At 27.6% G+C, this 20,798-nt stretch overlaps 1 protein-coding gene across 3 annotated transcripts in view; it reads right to left on the reverse strand.

The window, feature by feature from the left end:
* Nucleotides 1–20,798, reverse strand: part of LOC149878438 (dynein axonemal heavy chain 8-like) — a 67,674-nt gene that overhangs the window by 30,696 nt on the left and 16,180 nt on the right. For 2 of the 3 annotated variants that reach the window (XM_090072470.1, XM_090072471.1), the window contains 36 exons: nt 20,546–20,626; nt 20,162–20,278; nt 19,954–20,073; nt 19,437–19,601; nt 17,526–17,671; nt 17,195–17,282; nt 16,886–16,994; nt 16,558–16,739; nt 15,952–16,320; nt 15,770–15,874; nt 14,673–14,786; nt 14,475–14,537; nt 14,169–14,407; nt 13,836–14,076; nt 13,532–13,731; nt 13,255–13,408; nt 11,120–11,491; nt 10,760–10,921; nt 10,371–10,595; nt 9,935–10,187; nt 9,293–9,579; nt 8,944–9,138; nt 8,666–8,800; nt 6,279–6,440; nt 5,872–6,118; nt 5,406–5,647; nt 3,776–3,919; nt 3,425–3,659; nt 2,815–2,957; nt 2,610–2,744; nt 2,235–2,357; nt 1,511–1,724; nt 1,324–1,430; nt 932–1,215; nt 744–813; nt 544–666 (listed from right to left, as the gene is read on the reverse strand). In XM_090072470.1, coding sequence (XP_089928596.1) covers nt 544–666; nt 744–813; nt 932–1,215; nt 1,324–1,430; nt 1,511–1,724; nt 2,235–2,357; nt 2,610–2,744; nt 2,815–2,957; nt 3,425–3,659; nt 3,776–3,919; nt 5,406–5,647; nt 5,872–6,118; nt 6,279–6,440; nt 8,666–8,800; nt 8,944–9,138; nt 9,293–9,579; nt 9,935–10,187; nt 10,371–10,595; nt 10,760–10,921; nt 11,120–11,491; nt 13,255–13,408; nt 13,532–13,731; nt 13,836–14,076; nt 14,169–14,407; nt 14,475–14,537; nt 14,673–14,786; nt 15,770–15,874; nt 15,952–16,320; nt 16,558–16,739; nt 16,886–16,994; nt 17,195–17,282; nt 17,526–17,671; nt 19,437–19,601; nt 19,954–20,073; nt 20,162–20,278; nt 20,546–20,626 — 6,351 coding nt within the window. Of the gene's footprint in view, nt 1–543; nt 667–743; nt 814–931; nt 1,216–1,323; nt 1,431–1,510; nt 1,725–2,234; nt 2,358–2,609; nt 2,745–2,814; nt 2,958–3,424; nt 3,660–3,775; nt 3,920–5,405; nt 5,648–5,871; nt 6,119–6,278; nt 6,441–8,665; nt 8,801–8,943; nt 9,139–9,292; nt 9,580–9,934; nt 10,188–10,370; nt 10,596–10,759; nt 10,922–11,119; nt 11,492–13,254; nt 13,409–13,531; nt 13,732–13,835; nt 14,077–14,168; nt 14,408–14,474; nt 14,538–14,672; nt 14,787–15,769; nt 15,875–15,951; nt 16,321–16,557; nt 16,740–16,885; nt 16,995–17,194; nt 17,283–17,525; nt 17,672–19,436; nt 19,602–19,953; nt 20,074–20,161; nt 20,279–20,545; nt 20,627–20,798 lie in introns of those variants that run through there. The other variant, XM_090072472.1, reaches the window with a different exon arrangement.

The following is a 20,798-nucleotide window of genomic DNA, read 5'->3' on the forward strand; positions in this document are numbered from 1 at the left end:
ATCTAATAAACTAGAAAGTGAAAAACACTTAATTATAAACCCACCTTATATTTAGAGTTTAAATCAAAAACTATTTTCCAACTATTCTGAAATGATTATTTTTAATAAAAAAAACCATTTCAAAAAACAGAAAAACCAAATGTTGCAAAAAAGTTTCAATATATATATTTTAAAATGTTATCACCAAAAATCAGCAACAGAGTTTTTTACACTGCAGGTTAAAAAATTAACATTAACTGTAGCATTTCTAGTTATAAGCAATTTTAGTTCTGTTAAAATTTAAATGAGCCAAAATATGTAAAGGCATAATCTACTTCACACATTCGTCAGCATTTTTCTAAAACATATTAGCTTTACATTAAACAAAAAAAACAAACAAAAAAAAAATATATAAAACAACTAAGATTTGCTAGTAAAAAAATATTTGTAACAGTAATAAAATATTTGTAACAGTAATGACATGAATTTTTACTAGAATTTAGTGAATGTTAAAATGCAACAATTATTAAAACATTCTGTTAAAGTTATTTGTAAAATACTTACTTTAACTAAATGAGTCATGGCATCCTTGAAAAATACCAGATCAAGCTTGCCTCCTCTAACTACTTCATTATACTGAGTCATTGCCTGTGAAAGCTTTGCAGAGAGAATATCAAGATTTTGTACCTATTTATAAATAATCTTGTTACAAAAAAGTTCATGCAGTTAAAAATGACATTCATAAATTCAATTTCTTTTAAAACCTGCTCATATATTTTTGGAGCTTCAAGGTTAGCATCATCACTCTCTTCTCCAGTAGCCTCAGGTGCATCTCTATGATTTACATTTAAATTAAAATCAATGTGGAAACTATTATGTACACTAACACTAAATGCAATTTAAGCTCTTAGCATAACTGAACTGAGTTAGAAAGCCAAGTGTATGGTATTACCGTAAGAAGTCAACAAAGTAAGGCTCACTATCCATTTTATCAAATAATTCTGGCAAACTTTCCTCGACTAAAGTGCAAAGAGCCTTTTCAAACCAGGCTTTATCTTCATAATTGGCAAACCTATCAGCAATGACACGAGTGCATTCATGCTTCCAGAGATTAATAATACTTTTTACAGTTGTCACACCATCAGTTGATGAATTTAGCATTCCTTCCCATATCCTTGATAAATCACGCAAATTGAAGACATAATGAAACTTTGCTGGGGTTGGTAACATTTTAGTCTATAAATAAAATAAAAATATTTTAGTAAAATCATTTTAAAAAAGCATTTTCTATAGATTATTGACAAGTTCAAACAACAAGTTATAAAATAAACAAATTATACCAACCTTTGTTCTTTGCCAAAGTATTCTTGTTGATGAAATAAGTTTAGATGCCACTTCTGCAATATCTGATCCAAAAGTTTTTGAACAAAACCACCCACAACCAATTACACCTTTTAATTAAAGTTACAGAATAGTATTTAATGCATGGCCTCAAACTTAATGCAATGGAGTTCTAAAAAACTTTTTTTACCAAATATCTTATCAATTGAAGCATTTGATGGAAGGGTGCAATTAAACACCGAGAATTGGCGCTTCAAACGTTGGGGAATATCATTACGCCCACCACCTGGATGAATCATAGCACCAATAAATTGAATGTCAACAATTGTTGTGAACTCTCCTGGTTTATCAAGGTTATAAAATCCATGTGTTTCCATTGCTTGTCGAGTGATTTCATTTGTGATCTATAAGAAAAGGTTAACAAAACTCATCATCAATATGTATACCTGTCCTTGAACATTATGTAAAAGTTAATATTTAAAAAAATAATAATATAAATTGAAAATAATTATTAATATACCATTAAATATAAGAATTTATATAAAACAACTTTCAACAAATATATTTTACGAAAGTTATTATCATAAAAAGAGCAAACACAGATAGAAAATAAATTCTAAATTAAATTGAACTTTGAAAAATTTAAAGATTGAAAAAGGTCATTATACCTTGGCATCAGGTTAAATGTTAAACAAGTATTACTAAAAATTCTTTAACTACCTGATTCCTTTATTAAATTTTTAATTTAAAAGAAGTTATAATTATAACAATTTTATGTAACAATTTAAAGGCATGTTTTTTTTTAGGTAAAAAAAAAAATGTTTTCAGACCTTAAAAGTTACCTAAAAAAGAAACAGAATAATAAATAATACCAAATAGTAAACAAACAATTCTAAAAATAAAAGATGAGCTACTTGATCGCCCCATGAATTAATAGCAGGCATATTTATATCATCAATGAAAACTGTCATCTTACGACCAGCAGGTGGTCCATATGTTGTTCCAACTCGTTTATCTACATAACTTTCTATTGTTCTCTAAAGAAAAATACTTTTAAACAGAGCACACATTTTTGGTATACTTCTTTTGTAATGTGTTTTAAAAAAATTAAATGTTAAAAGTTTCAAAACTATTTTCTGTATATGGGACAAAATTTCTATCTAACTGCTGCAGAAAAAATAAAAGATAAACATTTCAAATTCCAACCAAAAAATCTTAAAATATAAAATTCTACCAAAAACCTTTTCCGTATTAAAATTTTAAGACTTTAATAACAAACAAAATTATACCTGAAAGAGATCAGGAGTGGTGGCAGATGAAAAACTAAAAGATTTACTCATATGTTGTTCAATGTCATACTTATTCATAAATCCTTTGACTGTAACAGTTTTTGCTGTACCTTGTTCACCAATCAACAAAACTGCCTAAATGTAAACAGCAACATTAGAAAAAAAATTATGAATATACGCACAAGAAATAAACTTCTTTGCTTACCTTTCCTTGTTTTGCAATAGTATTTGTTAGAAAGTCAATACACACATTGTCAACATTTGGAACTAAAATAGATGAGTATGAAGGCTTTGATTCACTTGGATATATATATTCTTCAACTCGATTTCTCCAGTGTTCCCAGTCACCTTTGGAAAAAGAGAAGAGTATATCTATGATAATACTGGTATTTACAAGATACAATAAGAAAAGAAAAAATTACATGGCCTAATATAACAACTTGTTAAATAGATTAGTTATAAGGTATAAAATGTTAAAGATTGGATGACTGAAAACATAAATAACAAAAACATAATAATGATAATGAATAAAAAGCTAAGATTTTTATAATCATTGAATCCCCAATATTTTTTGCAAATTGCAGAAAAAAAGACTTAACATTTTAATGAACCAAAAAAAATTAAAATCTTTAAATTTTTTCCAAGAAATTTAACTATACCTAGTGCACATGCAAATTAAGTTCATTAGTCTTGTTAAGAATTTTTAAAAACGATTCATGCAATTAAATATTAATAACATAAATAATTTCATTATCTAATCTGAAAACTAGGTACCATTCTTATAGTATATAATAAATAAATAATTAACAACTGACCATTTATATCAACAACATACTCAAAAATTGTTTCTTGTGAGCCAACTGTAATTTCTGGTAAATCAAGACAACTGCAAGATCGTAAATATTCTTCCATTTTAACACGATCATCTAACTCCAACAAAGCTCCAGCACTCCACATGATAGCAAACACAATCAATTTATTTAAATGTTTAATTGGAAGAAGGCCATGGACCTGTCGATTGGGAATTAATCCTTCCATTAAATCAATTGCCTGCATCAAAAAAGCAATCTTTCATGTGAAAACTATTCTGCTATGGACCTTTTAAAAAAAAACATTTAAACGTGTGATACAATTTTTTTTTAAATATTGCATATTTAAAAAAATACCTGTTTTATCACATTAATTTGAAGCAAATCCATCTTTGGATTAAGACTTTGATATATAAAAATAAGGATACCATCAAAAACACTATCAAATATGGACTGAATAGCTTCAGCTTCAGTAGGAGCACGTGTTGACCGTAACCAACCCTAAAACACAGAATAACATTTAAAAACAAAGATCTTGCATTTAGTTATTACTGTAGTTTAACAAATAGATACAGTTTTTTACCAGCTACCCATCATGATTGTCATTAATTTTTAAATATCCAGCCAACACTAACATAAAGATTAACAAAATTTCAATTATGGTTATCTTTATGTTAGTGTTGGCTGGATAGAATATTATGTTAATCCATAATATTCTATCCAGCCAACACTAACAGATAGATCACACATCATTTTAATCTGGGTGTCTGGGAGCAACCAATCATATGGTTTTTATCAATAGGTTTTAGATGGGACCCATCCACTCCTTTTAAATTCATCTATTAATATTTGTGTTTTGCTGGTATTATAAACATTTCATTTTTTAAGAGATGTGTTTCATTATATTTGGTATGGTTTCCACTTAGTTATAATTGTTATTTAGAATATTATGTATCATAATATATATGGAAAATTTATACCCAAGTTTTGATAAAACTTAATTTTTAATCCAACCAAATTTTTAAAATTATTTAAAAATAATGGAACTACTTGTACTTTTACATGAAACAATTTATCAAAGAAATCTCAATTTCTTTTAATAACTGCCTCACACAATATTGGCATTCCAATTATTCAGTACAGTTGTTATTAGATTGTTCTAGGATGTATGCTGCATATGTTCAACTGTTTAAGCTGAAGACTTGAAATTTAGATTCATCTGTTCAAAGGACCTTAGAATAATCAAATTATGCAATCTATTTTCTTTTGCCAAGTCTTTTTTACAGCTATGCATCCTTTTAGACCAGCATCTAATAAGTGTCATTTCACAGTCACAAAGATACTTCTTTGTTCCACTCAGATTCAGCTCATATCTGAGAAGCAGTGCACCTATTTTGCTTAGAAATATTTTTTGCCTTAGATGTTACTGAAGGTCTTTCACCTTAATAGGTCACTTAAGGTACCATAGGTGGAAAATCTCTTTATTGTCCCTTGAACTCCTCCACAGAATATTTTAATTTCTTTAGAATTTTTCTACTGGAATAATATTGTTTGTGCAAAGTGATTATTGTACTTTTGTTTGCAATAACTACCTCATTTGCTTTTGTCATAATTGTAAAAAAATTAATATAATATGCTGAATCATTTGGAAAGTTGAAATTTTGAAAAGAAATATAAATATATTATTTGTTACTTAAACCTTTTTTTTTTACTTTTTTATTCAAAGCCAATTAAATCATTAAGGTAAAGAAGACAAAATATCAATACCAAAAATTAACACAATGAGCATAACATGATTTTTAGCATAGTACAATAATGACTATTTATATTACATAACATTATCTTTTAGCTAATATTATGACTATTTATAATGACTATTTATATGACATAATATAATCTTTTTTTTAAATAAAAAGCCTGAACTAGTTTTCAAGCACTTATTTTTATGGAGTTAAAGAACAAAAAAAAACAAGTTAAAAAATTTCACCTGAAGCACTGGCTTCCAGTTAAGAATAGAAGAACTCATAAACACCATTCCCACTCTAGAAACAGTTGCTGGTGATGCATTGTCAATATTATGAACCTCAAACAAAATTTTACATTGAGGAGACATCACAATACGATCACCATTTGCTAATGTTAGCGTTTTATTATCATCCAAAACAGAATTAAGATTTTCAATCCAAATAGCATCAACTGGACCATCAAGTATAAGCCAGACTTTCTCTCCTGAGGGTTAATTCAATTTAGAAAGATAGTCTCATCACTTACAAGATAAAAAAGTTAATTGGGAAGGGGCTTATTTAAACCCAGACTTGGAAAATTTCTAAACCATTATTAGGACTTTAGTAACTAATTTTATCAGTATTAAACTTTTGCTTTAACACTGATAAAATTAATTAAAATGAAGTACACTTCTTCACATGGCTAATTATAAACAATTAGAATCTTACCTAGTTTTGTTTTTAATGTCTTTCTCCACAATGTGGAAAAGATTCCATCTGTCCAATCATTGGTAGAAGCATCTAATCGACCAAACATTTGTGGTGCAGTTATGGCTTTTGGATTCATTCTCAATTCTCTATGTGGCTCACCTTGATCTCCCAAAGCCTTCATTAGCATAGATATACATACTGATTTTCCTGCACCACTAGGTCCCAAGCACATAAGCCCATGCCTTACTCGCTGAGTTTCAAACAACTAAAAAATGAATAAATGTAAGAAAGCACAAAAAAAGGGAACAGTGCAGTCGAATAAAGTAAAAAGATAATTTAACAAATTTTACATGAATATTAAATTGCAAATATTAGTTCATTTCAGCAAGAAAAATACAAAAAATAGTGTTTTTTAGATAAAATACTTGGATGACTTTAAGTATCCAAGGAGGATGATAGATAAAACCACTCTCTTCTACATTTTTCTGAATAAATGCTTCAAGCTGAGCGTAACCAGCTTTTTCAAGCTTAATTCCAGGAAATAAATCATCAATTAGGCTCAAGAACAATGGTTCATCTTCGTCAACCTAAAAATATTTATCTATGAGTAATTATCAATACTCACCTTAAAATAATTATTAATACTCACCTTAAGATAATCAATATTATAGTAGCTTTAAAGAAGTGGTTCTCAACTAGGGAGCATGGATACTTATGTTTGGCCACAGAGCTGAATGTATAGTTAAAGAAATTTATTATGTAGTACAATCTAAGCTTTTTTTTTTAATGTATATCATGTAATATATGTATTATAGCTACTTATTGTACAACTATTGTGTTAGCAAGCATAGACTTGCACATATGTATTGTTTAGACTTCATTTTATTCTTTGTTCTTATTTTATCATCACATGACACCAGGCTGTAAATTTATAATTGCAAAGAGGATTTTACAGAAGATTACTTATAAATATATTAGTTTAACCATGTAAAAATTATCTTCACTTACTTTAAAGAATTAGTGGCATTTATTGGTTTATATTAGACAACTGCCAAAATTTTGATTCTGCTAGTTAGTTTTTATAATCTGTAAATTGTCCAATAATTTGTTAAATTGTTGTTAGCATGGAGCAGTGTTGGTACTCAAAAAAACCCAAAAACTGCCTTAAAAAAATTCAAAAGCAAAAACCCAGCAAAAAACCAAAAAATTGGGTTTTTGCTCAGATTATCAGTACTTTAATTTATACAAATTTATAATGAAACAAGAGTGCATATGGCTAAATGTTAACTAATTAACTTAAACTATATATTTTTTTAGCAGCACTGCAAGTCTGTAACTAATATCAATCATTATAGGACCTAATAAGTTTTAGTTTGTGTATTTCTTGATCTTAAATGCCTGTAAACACAAACAAGCCCAAGGTAGAGAAAAATCTTTCCATTGATCCAAAGTTTGCAAGACAACCATAAAACTAGCACATAAACCTTGGAAAATTAGCTAGCAATTTCAAGGCATTTGTCTCTTAATTCGTCTATTTTCCACCAATTTAAACCTAAGTTTTTAAATGGTACCATGCTAAAAATAAATTTGTAATTTGATCCATTGATCATACAGTACTGTTGCTTCAAATTATAATCTGTGAAAATTTAGCCACGAAACGCCACATTGTTTGCTTAAATCTCTATAAAGTATCCACTTTATATGGAGCTAATTTCTCATTTTGTATAAGAGATAAAGAAGCTTTCTTTTACTATTATGTGGCTTTTAGATGTCTTGTCCTTTTTTTGTCAATTAGGCCTAGAGACAAATATTTTGTACTTAATAGTGTGGAGAGTAAACACTGTTCAGTACAATTTTACCATTGTTTATTTAATGTCTACACTAATAAATTTCTTCTCAATATTGAAAGTTTCACTAAAATTTCAGCTTTAAGTACTTAAAACTTATTCTTATTCTATCCTTAGGTAATAAACTGTGTTTCAGTTTTTATACAAAATTGTGATCAACCAGCATTATATTAAAACTGTAGGATTTTTAACTATTCTAGGAGATGTTACAGCACAGTTTGCAGAGCTTTGAATCTGACCGACACTAAATAGATTAGTTTACTATATTTTAAATTAAATTTCAATTTTCTATGTCAATTAAAGAAAATATTATTTTAGGATTGACTAAAATAATATGAATATTTATGTAAATGCCATACAAAATATTGTCATTTTTGAGCCAGGGAATATTGAGTTTGATACTATTGTGTTTAGATTAGAAACTACATAATAAGTAATTTAACTGTCACAAAGCTTCATTCCCATATAAGATGTATGAACATACATCTTATATGGGAATGAAGCTTTGTTTTATGTTTCAATAATAACAGGTGCTTCCAAAAAAAAAAAAGTTTTTAAAAAAAAAAAATCTTGTAGTAATCTACTGTATACTACAAAAGCTTTTATTTGCCAGTCTATGACACGATATAATGGTCTATTTTGCACTCAGATTATATCAAACTCAATTCAATATATTTGATGACTACATTTTCCTTCAAATATATTTGTGAAAGGAACCAATGTAGGCACTAATCTTTAGTTACTTTTGAAAAAAAAAAAGAAAATTATCATAAGTAGATTTGTTGTTAACTGTAGCTCAAACCACTATATTTCTCAATATCAGTTTTTTACTATGCCAAACTTTAAATTTTTTTTGTGTAAAAACCTTTTAGGTTGAGTTTTTGCAAATCCTGGATGGAAGTGTAAGTATTTCAAATTTAGCGAATAACCTGAAAAAATTAATATTTGTGAAATATAAAAAATACCAATTTAGAGAGATTCATATCGCGTAAAACTCTCATAACAGTTGTACTTTCACTGTCAGTTGGATTCAATCGTTTGTTTGATCCAAGTGTTCGCAAAACAGAAAGAATATTTCTTAAACCAAAGTCGTAGTGCACCTAAAATCGGACAAGTAAATAAAAAAAATTTAAGCTCACATTATTGTATCATTTTTAAGTACATATTGTTTATAAAAAAAGCCTTTAAATCAGACTTTTAAAAAATTTTAAAAACACAAAAAATCTATTTATAAAAATCAAACTTGTTTAGTAAGTTGTTCTTCACATAGCTTGTAAAGTGTGTAAAACTTTTGTGCAAGGACAACATTTTCTAGGAAACCACATGCAGCAAGTTTCACTCGCATGATAATTTGTCGATCAGGCACCATCATTGCAACAGTCCTGAACTGAACCTTTAAATTTTCTGGAAGCTCTTGGCGACCAGCATAACCTGGATTCTAAGGTATGATAATTTATTTAATTAAAGAAATCTATCAGGTTACAATATAGAGAAAAAACCTTAAATTGTTTTAAATGAATATTGATACTTAAATTGTTTATTCAAAGAAAATACCAATTCCAAAATATGGTATAATAATAGGTGTGACTTGCCATTGTTAAAAAGATACCAAACTCTGTATTTAATTCTACCACATCACCATCAGAGAAAACAAATTCTTTCTTTCTTTCTTTTTTTGCTGTTAATACAATATAAATTTGTTGAGCTGCAACTGATAACACTGGTAATTCAATGCGATTAAATTCATCAAAACATCCCCATGCACCAGCCTGAGCCAATCCTTTGTAGATCCTTCCCAATCCTCTGAAGTCCATTTGGTCAGAACAGTTAAACACAACAACATACTTCCCAAGAGCTTTACCCATGTCTTTCACTGTTTCTAAAATAAGTGAAAAAAATTTAACATTTAGCAACTCAAAAATATACAATAGTACAAAATTAGTTGCACTTTCCTTTATAATACTCCTTTTTTTTACTAAGATCTTAAACAGTTGACAAAAAAATATCAATAGTAAACAGTTCTATATGTTTAAAAAAATTTAAAAGTCAAAATTGTTAAACTTTTGCCTGAACACCAAAAGAAACAAACTATTCTTACAGTAATTTTAAAAGTAAAGTTTTATGTTTTAAAAAGTATGAGTATTCTTATTAAACCATTGCAAAAACCAATTCAACAAAACAAAAACCAATTTGCAAAATTACTTAGAAAAAAAATTTTTTTATACAAAAATTACCAGTTTTTCCTGTTCCAGCTGGACCTGCAGGAGCAGCACCCATAGACATACCAAGAGCTTGAGCAATTGTTATATAGCAGCGATCTGTTAAAGGAGTAATTACTAGCCGTTCAGTACAACCAAGAAACTCATTTTGGTATTCAAAACTAACATCAGTAATTGAAACAATACATTTGTCTGTATCATCATGGAAATAGAATCGGGATTGCTTTAACCAATCAAAATCTTGTGTGCTATGAACATGCATTTTAACCTGGGAAAAATAACAATTGAAAAAACTTAATTAAATTTTCAAGTATGATATTGTTATTGAGATATCTACTGCTAGCATTAAATTAGGTATCCTTGGAGTTTGACAGTAGTTATCATGACAAAATAAGTTATTTTATGGTAATGACAGTTTAAAAACTACAAATAAATTATTTTGAATACTAACAAGATCATCAAAAATATCTCTTTGATGAACATGAATAGTCACTAGAGTTTCAAACTTTGTTCTTTCCAATTTAGTAAGATCACGAATGGTAATATCAATTAGGGAATTTAAAAGAAGCAAAAATGCTTGATTAGTTTGTTTCATTATGAGCTTGTCTTGCTTGGCATTCTCCAATGCCACTTCTGCATCTCTTGTCCATATCATTTGTATTCCAAGCAAACTGACCTTAAAAGTAAGTAATCAAAAAAAATATGGGACTCTTATAGTCTCTTTTCAACCTCAAAAAATCCTTATTTTTACAACCGCATGATTCACTCTTTGTTTTTTTAAATGGAATAAATTGAAAAAATTGAAAAAACAGCAAATCAATTTTCATATTTAGAACAAACCTGTGAAACAAAAGTGTTGAAAAAATTCATCATGTCAAAAGCAGCATCTTTGATTGCAATAGAGGCATCATGAATAACATTGTGAAGAGAATTTTGAGCTTCATGAAGTAGTTCTAGAAGCCAAACTTCTACATTACCCTTGGCTTGCACTGATTTGTCTAACTACAATTAAATACTAGTAATAAAAAGTTATAACATATTGAGCCTTTAACTTTTTAATTTTTAATGACTATAAATAATAGTTCTTAATGACTATAAAAAAAAAACCTTTTAGCAGCATTTTAAAAATATATTTAACCTCAAATATTCAGAAACTGAAACCATTTTTTTTTCAAACAACTTACACAAGAAAATACTTACATGAACAGTTTCTCCTTCACTAGATATAATAGAAATAATTCTATCATAATCCTGCTCATGGAAACCAACATTTTTTGTATTATCAAAAATTCCAAGCAAGTGGGCTTGAATAGTGTGGCTGTCACTGGCTTGACCTAGAATTTCAAGTAGTGAAGGATCAGATATGAAAAAAAAACGAGGAAAAAGTAGACGCTTTTTCTCTAGGTACCCTGTTAAAGACTTTTGACATAATTCAAGTTGTTCATGTAAATGAGGTAACAGCTGCCCCATTGTCTCATCACCAACACAACATTGGACAACATTTGGCATTTCATGAGCACGGGCCATAATTTTAACCCAAGACTTGTCAATACCTTGAAATCTCTTTGCTTCCTAAAAGCAAAAAAAAAATAACACTAATTTTTTAGATTTTATATTCATAAATAAAATAGAAATAGAAACGTTTTTTTATTTACCTCATATGTACACAACTTTAAAATCTAGTTGCAAGTATTTAACTAAACACACAGCTAAGTATAGTAACATCGTTAATATTATAATTGGTTTTAACTATAATACTACAAGCACATTCTTAGTAATCAAAAACATATTTCAAATGTTTTCAATTTTACTATTACAAAAGAAATTTTAAAAATGGCACTGTTAATAGTTGAGCGAACTTTGAACTCAAGGTGAAAAGAAAGACAACTCTCACACACTATCAAAAAACTAGCTAGCAATAGCTTATTTATAAAATCAAATGTAACTACCTCATTTTTACATTAAATTTATATTATACTACTTTTTAACTTAAATTAACAACTATTCATCAAATAGTTGGGTCTTCCTAATTGTGCAGTCAATGACTATTACAATTGAACTAAAAACTTAAAAAAATAGTTGCAGCATAGTAAAAAATGAAGAATGTATATCTCCAAAGAGGTTAGTTAAAACTACTCTAAATTCTATAAAGAGAAGGTTATAGTTATTTTAAAACATCACTATGAACAGATACTGTATATACCTTTGTATAAGTCATACTATATTGTAAGTAAACTAAATTTTTAACAGCAAGGAGTAGGTTATTGCTTTATAAAAATGGCATGAGCTAAAGTGTATTTTCTGAAGATTAATATTTTCATCTTATGTTCTAAAGTAACATTTTTGAGCAATTTTAAGCGGCTAGAAGTCTCACCTTATTCACCGGTATATAACATAACAAAAATGAAACTGATACAAAAACAGAAATAGACAAAGAATTTTTATTTTCTGTTTTTATAGTTTTAACACTTTAATGTAGATTTTAGTTAAATGATTTGAAACTTACAATAAAATGTAAATACATTACAGAGCAAGGTAAATTTTAATTAAATTGTTTGAAGCTATGCATTCAATGTTAAAACCTTTCTAATCTAGAGTAACATTTTTTAACAAGAATCTCTAGATTTCTTGAAATACCAAAATCATCAAAGAACCAGACAACCACTTGGTCTAACTATAAAAACTGCATACTTTCAAGTTTACCACGAGTTAGTTTTAAATACTGCAACTTAACCATTACTACTAACAAAGTTTATGAATTGACTTAACTTTACATGACATTTTTTTAAACCAAAATTCACCAAATCAACTTTTTAGCTGTTATGATTTCTTAGACAAGAATGATTGTATTCAGCTGCTGAGAATACTTAGCAGCTGAATATAGTCAGTCCTGTCCAAGAAATCATATAAGCTATAGCTGAGCATTTTCAGGTTAACTCCCCAAGTTGTTTTTATATTAGTAATCCTAGTTTCAATTACCTTAACAAATCTTGCCATTAACAGAGTTATTGCCAGAAAATTTAAGTACATGTAAGCTTGTTGGTATTCACTATTATAAAAGCCCTTACTCATTATCAAATTTTGTGTGTGTGTGTATGCCAGGAACTGATGTTAGCCAATCTAAACTTCTTGTTATAAAACTAGTGTAAACAAGTTTATTTAGTGTACCTATGTACAAAAGTATTAAGTTATGCTTGTTTTCTAACTTTTATTCTTTTATGTAATACCCTTGAAGGATATTTGTGGAGTTCATAGCTCTGTAAGTGTATATTAATGAACTTAAATAAATCCCATGAGACAAAAAAATTCACTAATATAAGTCTGATCAAAATAACCTTAGGAAGTTGTTTTGCAATGTCTCCACCAACAAAAACAGCTTCTAAGTAAATCCACAAGTTTTGAACTACCATCCAACTTTCAATTATGTCTGAAGTATTTGACAAATTATGCACCCAAGTTTGAATTTCTTTTTTAAATGGTGCATTATATCTAAACAAAAGATATTTTTAGATTTCTTTTTTAACTAAAAGATGTCAATCTTAACTTAAGAGATCATATATAAATAAAATAAAATTGATGGTATTAAACATAAATGAACTTTTATCATTACACCTATTACTCATAAGAGAGCCTAGTATCATAAGACTATCTTCAAGTAATGCAATAATATCTGTGGTGTTAGAGCCTTTTAAAAGTAGTTCTCCACGAGTTTTAAACGAAGAAAATGTAAACTCCTGTGCTGTCCAGTTATTGACAACAACTGATAGTTTAGCTTCTATGTCTTTTTCTTTCACAGCAGAGATGCATATGTCCTAATTAAAACAAACTTTCTAACTTAAACTTAAGTTTAAAAATATTATTAATATGTTTTGTAATATAATTTCCTTAAGATTTTCTTTGAAAAAAATATTTTTACTTCAATATCTTCTTTATGCTGTAACAAAGGTGCCTCCATGATATTTCTCAATGAAAAATTATCACTGTCTACATCAAAATGATGTCCTGTTATTGCTTCCATGCGATCCCAATGACGTTGCTTTACAGCCTTATTTGCCATCATCTCCAAAAGTGGGCAACAATCATAAAAGTCATTAATTTTTTTTGTCAGTTCATTATATGCATCCCATTCATTTAAAGCTTTTGGTAAACGACGACATCTAAAAGTAAAATTTTCAAAACATTTTAAAAGTTAAAAGAAAAAGGAATAAAATAAAACTATAAATACCAACATGCTTTATCATTAACTTACCTGCTTTGAAAATCAATGAGTTCAACATTTATTTTCTCAATATCAACTTCATGCCATAAGACATCATAATAGCTGTTAACGCGCTCAATAACAACATTGTACAATCCGTAAAGTTTTTGTAAAAGTCCAAGTTCTTTTTTAATCTGCAAAAACTGTGGATACTCAGACAATGGAAGTCCAAATAATTCTTCACCACCTGAGTATGTTTGATATTGCCTCCATAAGTCATCAAATCGTATCTTAAAAAGCAAGTTATAATTAAAAAGTAAAAATTTAACAATTATATTTTAAAATATGTTTTTATACCTGAAAAAGAGCCAATCTATCACTAGCTTCCTGAGGGGTTATTCCAAATACCATTGGTCCCATCTAATAAAATAATTATATTAAAGCATAGCCAAATACCAGACACAACTTGTTCAATAAAAAATAACAGGCAAAAATTTACATTTAAATATTTATTTAAAAAATTGAATTAAAACAAAAGAAGTAATTATAAATAACCTTGAAATATTCATCAGTAAATACTTTCTGTTCAACTTTAAATACATTTACAGACTCTAACAAACAATCGCGAAACTTTGGTTGGATCTTTACTAGTTCAGCTTGAACAGCAGACTGCAGAAATAAATACAAATAAAGAATCAATATTACTGCTTTAGTTTTTTATTTTTCTTTAACAAACTTTTTAACCAGAGAAATGCAGTAATTTAAACAAACTGAAGTTTTAACTAATTGAAATGATGTTCAGTTATAGTAAAAAACACATCAGCAAATTAACAAATGGTAATTTATTTTGAATATGAAAATAAAGTCATAAACAAAGGTAGACAATATTTTTAAAAATGTATGTCTGTATGAAAAAAAGAAACCCCTAAGTTTTTTTTGAAAGATGTAATAAAATTGTGAAAAGTTGATTACCTCAAACATAAATTTGATGAAGCATTAACTTAAAAAAAACGCCATGTATTATTCCTGTTATATGGACCAATTTAACCTAACTGCTCTGGGTTGGGTAGAACCACATTGGATACAAGTTTTTCAAGAACATTTGTTATTATATTTCAATTATAATTATTGATAAGGATCAGAACAATAATGTTTAATGAACTTTTAAACTTGTAAATAAACATTCAAATGAATATTTTTTAAAATTTGCAATTATTTTATTTCTCACTTGGTTTGAAGCAATAATCATGCAACTCCATTAACTTGCTGTTTGTTTTTTTTACCAGTACAAAATGTTTTATCATTTTAAAACAATGATTGGTTTTTGGGATTATAAAAAGTTTTTGAGATCAATGAAAATTAGAAAGCAGCATTAGGTAATCAGCCAGCTTGATGGGTGTATAAAATTTTATGGATTAGATTTGGTCAATAAGAAATCATAGTCATTTGATCAGATCTTTAAAAATGTAGAGCTTTATATAAAATAAAATCTATTACAAAATGGTTTTTTTGAAATTTTTTTTTTGTTATTTTTGCAAAAAGTTAAATGTTATGAACTGAAAAAGTTTATACTTTTCTTTTTAATCTAAAATAACTGACATAAGTTTCATTAAAAAACATCCAAATTAACAAAAAGGTAATCAAATACTTACAGCTTGGTAAAATAGCTTTTGAACAGAATATCGTAATGAATCAACTTTTTCTGATTCTTCTTTATTGTACTGAACTGCAAATCGATTTAACAGACTGTAAGCCTCCTAAATGTACACTTATTTAAATTAGTATTTAAAAGATTTGAAGTCAAAATTAAGATTTTTAAAGTATAAAATCAAACCTCAATAGGACTTAGTAACATATCAAGTCGTATTTCATTTTCTCTGATATCTGAAAGAGCTCCCATAACAAATCGAATATCATCTAAATCTTGGATAGGGTGTGTAAGACGTCTAGAATAATCTGCAATAAAAGAAACCACTTCTTCAAGAATACCACGATATTTGGAGTTCAAAGATTGCCCTACAGCCAGTTTCCATAACTGCGCTTCTACCTTAAGAGCAATCTTGATAGGTTCAGAGTTTAATTGGATTGCACAATGACCAAAGCAAAAAATATTGGGAATTTCATTGATACTTTGCTCGATTTCCTGATATCTTATGATTTCAGCTTTAAACTCGGATAAGATGGGATTAGTAAGCATAAAGTTCTACAAAAGCATTTATTACATAAATATTCAAATATTCTTTAAAGTAAAAGTTTTTATGAAGAAAATTTTAAAACATGAAAATTGTATGTACGAAAATTATGAAACAATATTTAACTGATGATCATTAAGACCTTTGTGTTTAAATAGTCAAAACTTAGTTTTAGCAGCTTTGCTAAATATTGGTACAAAAATTCTATTTGCAAGAATTAATTTATGCAGCTGTAAAGCCATAACTACCTGAATTGTAGCATTACGATCTGCTTTCCATAAGAAATCAAATTTATTAAAGAATTCAATGGATTGATTTGTGTCTGCTTTTGTGGAACTAATTGCTGAACTAAGCATTACTAAAAGCTTGGTGACATCTTTATGATCAGTGATATATTTATAGAAATTCTTTGATTTCGGGATTGCAGGTTCTGAAAAAAAAAACACACAAAAAAAAATTATTTAATCTTTCATTTTGAAACACAAAAACTAAAAAAAAAATTTTTATATCAATTATTCTCCATTTTATTATTATTTACACCAATCATTATTGCAGTCCACTAAAGTAACTTTAAACCTGAATCTCCAATCTGACTCCATTGTTGTACACTTTTGCAAACCTCCAAAATTGAATGATAGCACTTATTCAATGTTTGTTGAATATCATCAATAGATGGTTGAAAAATCTAAGAAACATTTTCTATTTGTTTTGTACAGTGTATAAAGCATGATTTGTAAATTGATAATAATAGTAGAATTGTAAAAATTTAAAGGAATTTGTATTGATCTAAATACTTTTATGTTTATATCAATATATTAGGATATAAAGCAATAGAGACTTTTCATATTCAAAAATATTTTGAATGATTGGAACAAAAATACTTACAACATTTGGGATTGCAAGAATAATGTCAGCTTTGATAAATGGTAATGTAGATTTGTTGGAATGTTTGTCATTTGAGTTGTATGATTTGCTTCAATTAAGGGGAAAAAAAGATTCTCTATTAATTATTGATTCTTTATCAACTACTGTATCAACAACAAATATAACAACAAATGACATGTATGAAGAATACCAGCAACATAATTTATAACAGTTATTTGACCACCAAAAAAAAAATTTGATTTTGAATAAATTAAACTTTTAACAAAATTAAAAAATAAAATAAAAAAATTTAAAAACAACTGAAAAAAATAACCACAAGAGTAACTTTTACCCTTGAAATCTTCTTTTAAGAACATCTAATGAGTTTCGTATACATCTCAAAAGGGCATCAATAAGTTTATTGTTAAATATATTAATAAGTTCAGATTTTTCTTCCTCATATTCTCTGTTGACAACAGCTGTGTCTTGCCAAGTAACCTGTTAATAAGATTTAACAAAGTTAACCTTTGCTAACAAATCCAAATTGAAACTTGTGAGAAGTCAAGCTTTTTCAAAAGTTAAACTTCATAGAAATCCATAGAAAGTTGTCTAAATTATAAAGTAGTTTTTACTTTTCCAACTTTGAGATAATTTAACAATTGATTTCAAATGACTGAGAGCTTAAGACATGTACCAGAAAAAATCTGTGCGGACATTACAAAGGATATTTATCTAACTATTGTATTTCGATATTGAATGTTATGTATATTTTGAAAGTACATATATTAATATTTTTAAATTTCACTTAAGAAATTTTGTGAAGTTTTGTACGTGAGAACGCATGCACTTTGCGTTTTACACTCTATATCAGCTTTTGCAGTCTTCAGCTGGACTTTTTTGGTAGCTTTCATCCATTTATTTTTGAAGTCTTTAATGTTTTTGGCTTCTTTTAGCCCAATATCTTTCGATAGGACGTAGTTCGGGACAATTTGGTGGATTGCAGTGTTTTTCAACGAAATCTACTTTATGTTCTCTAAGCCAGTTTAAAGTTGTCCCAGAGTAGTGACATGATGCTAAATTTCTTAAGGCATTTTTTTATGTATATTTTGGTGTTAATTGTTCCCGTAGTCACAAAACAAGAGCTTCTTTCACCACATTCACAATTTGCTTGCCAAACTAAGAATTTTTTAGCGAATTTTTGCATTCCAATGCATTTATAATTGGAATTCAGTTTCTTGCAATTAATTGCTGAATAATATTGGTGTCCTGGAAGAGATCGGAAATATGCAGCACAATAAGTTTCATCGTCAATAATCAAACAAGATTTTTTAGCACATAATTTTTTATAGAGCAGCTTTGAACATCGAATTGCTACATTTTCTTGCTTTTCTTCACGACAAGGGACTTTTTTCTTTTTATAAGATTTATAACCACAATTTCTCTTTACTCTTTGTGTAGTGGAAGCACTTGTCTTAAATTTATTTGCTAATGTTCGAAAAGAAATCCCCGATTTTCTGTCTAAGGCATTTTTTACCTTTTTACTAAGATCTCGTCTAACAAAACATTTTTTTCTTCCACTTCCTGATTTTCTTATGTTTGTACCAGTGTCCTTAAATCGTTTCACAATGCTCTGCACTGTTCTCAAAGCAATCTGCAGCTCTTTAGAAATTGTTTTGTTTTATACACCAGGATTTTCAACGAGAAAATGCAAAATTTTTTCTCGCTTCTTATCTTGATTTGATGACATTTCAATTAAAGCTAATTGTTTTAATAACAGAGTTGTTTAAATTTTGAACAACATTAATACAATCACATTTTAAAACAATTAGCTATTTTAAATGATGTACAGTTTCTGTAAACACCACATCAGAACACGCACAGATTTTTTCTGGTACATGTCTTACTTATTGCAAACAAATTTAAAATTGAAATTTCATAACTTAATGCCTATTACAAGTAAAAGTTTCAAGTTTAGAAAAAGAACCAAAAGCATAAGTCATTGTAAAATCTTTTAAAACTTCATTATTTCTGAGGTCAGATTTTTAGATGTTTATATTTATTCTGGTTTTTCCCTTATTCCATAGGTCTTAATTGCTTTAAACATGCTATTTCTTAATAATGAAGAATCAATTTTAGATAATTTGATTAAATTTTTGGTTTTATGTTAAAAAATAAATAAAAATAAGGAAAAATAAACATCTCTTTCGAACAATTCTGTTTTGTTTTCCTTAATTAAACTATGAGAAAATTTTCAAAACTGCACCTTTTCTGGAGAGGCATTGATTTGATCAGCAGGAGTATTTAATTTTTTAGATCCACCATTTAGTTTTTCATAGCATCCACTTAACACTTCTAAGATTGAAAACACTGCTTCCTCTATTCTATTACTGTTTTTTTCAATTTTAATTGCAGCAAGATTACATAACTCCTTTAAAGAAATGAATAAACAAATCATTAAATTAATTAGTTTCTTTAAATAAGTTTAAAATGTTTCTGCTAATTATTATTCTTTACTTTGTTGCAATAATTAGTTAAATATCGTTTATCATAGAATTATGTTGGAGTTAACAAAAAGTAATAATAAAGAAAAATGGAACAATAGAATATGTAAATCAATGTAACATTAAACACAGCTGTCTAAAACTAAAACAGTAATAATTTCTATTTTTAAATTAAATGAAAATATTAAAATTTTGTTAAAAAGTCAAAACCAACTTTGATAACTTTGATAAGAATTAACAATTCAGTTAGAAAAAAAATAGAATTCAAATAGAACTTACAATAGTTCTTTTTTCGAATTCTTCAACAGACCAAGGTTTATCTATAGGAACTTCACATAACTCTGTGTTAATTATCTCATCTAATAATGAATCAACACGTGTATCATGGATGTCCATTAGCTAATCAAAGAAACAATACATATTATTTACTGATACTATCAACTTTATTACAATATTATTTGTAGTTTATAAAAAATAAATAGACTACTTGTTTGTTAAGAACTTCAAACTCTTTTAAATGTGTGTGTACATCTGTAACAAAGTCATGAATTTTCAAGGAGTTCCAACTTAACATAGTCAAACCTGGTGAAATTCGAGCTTCTATCTATAACACAAAAAAAGTACATTTTAAAAATTTTTAACATTTAAATTAACATTCTTTTACTATCTTGTAAATAAGAAATATCACAACTATTCAAGCTGATAACTCTTTATTGACTTCTGTTTATTTCTCATAACATTTATAAAATAAAAATTGAAACACTTGAAAATGATTAAAATTTTCATATCTTTGGATTTATAAAAAAATTAAAAAATCTGGTTAACTTTTTAAAACATTAAAAGATAACAATAATGTTTGGAATTTACAAACCTTGTTTAAATAAGGTTTTAGCATGGGAAGAAAGATAGGTGAAATTGCCTTCTTCAGTTTGGAGTAATCATCAATTACTGTCTGTAAAATATTAACAATAAAAAAAACATCTTACAATAAATAATATTTAAAAACTCTTTTAGTAATAACTTGTACATTTAAATCATAATTTACAGCCATGGCCATTTTAAAATTTTAATGTTTATGAAATTTTGGCCACACGTGATGAACTTTGGTAAAAATTCATATATAA

This window comes from Hydra viridissima, unplaced genomic scaffold, assembly GCF_058129835.1.
Source record: "Hydra viridissima isolate aposymbiotic clone 2 unplaced genomic scaffold, HvirCarnegie_v1 scaffold_15, whole genome shotgun sequence".
NCBI classification, from domain to species: Eukaryota; Metazoa; Cnidaria; class Hydrozoa; order Anthoathecata; family Hydridae; genus Hydra; species Hydra viridissima.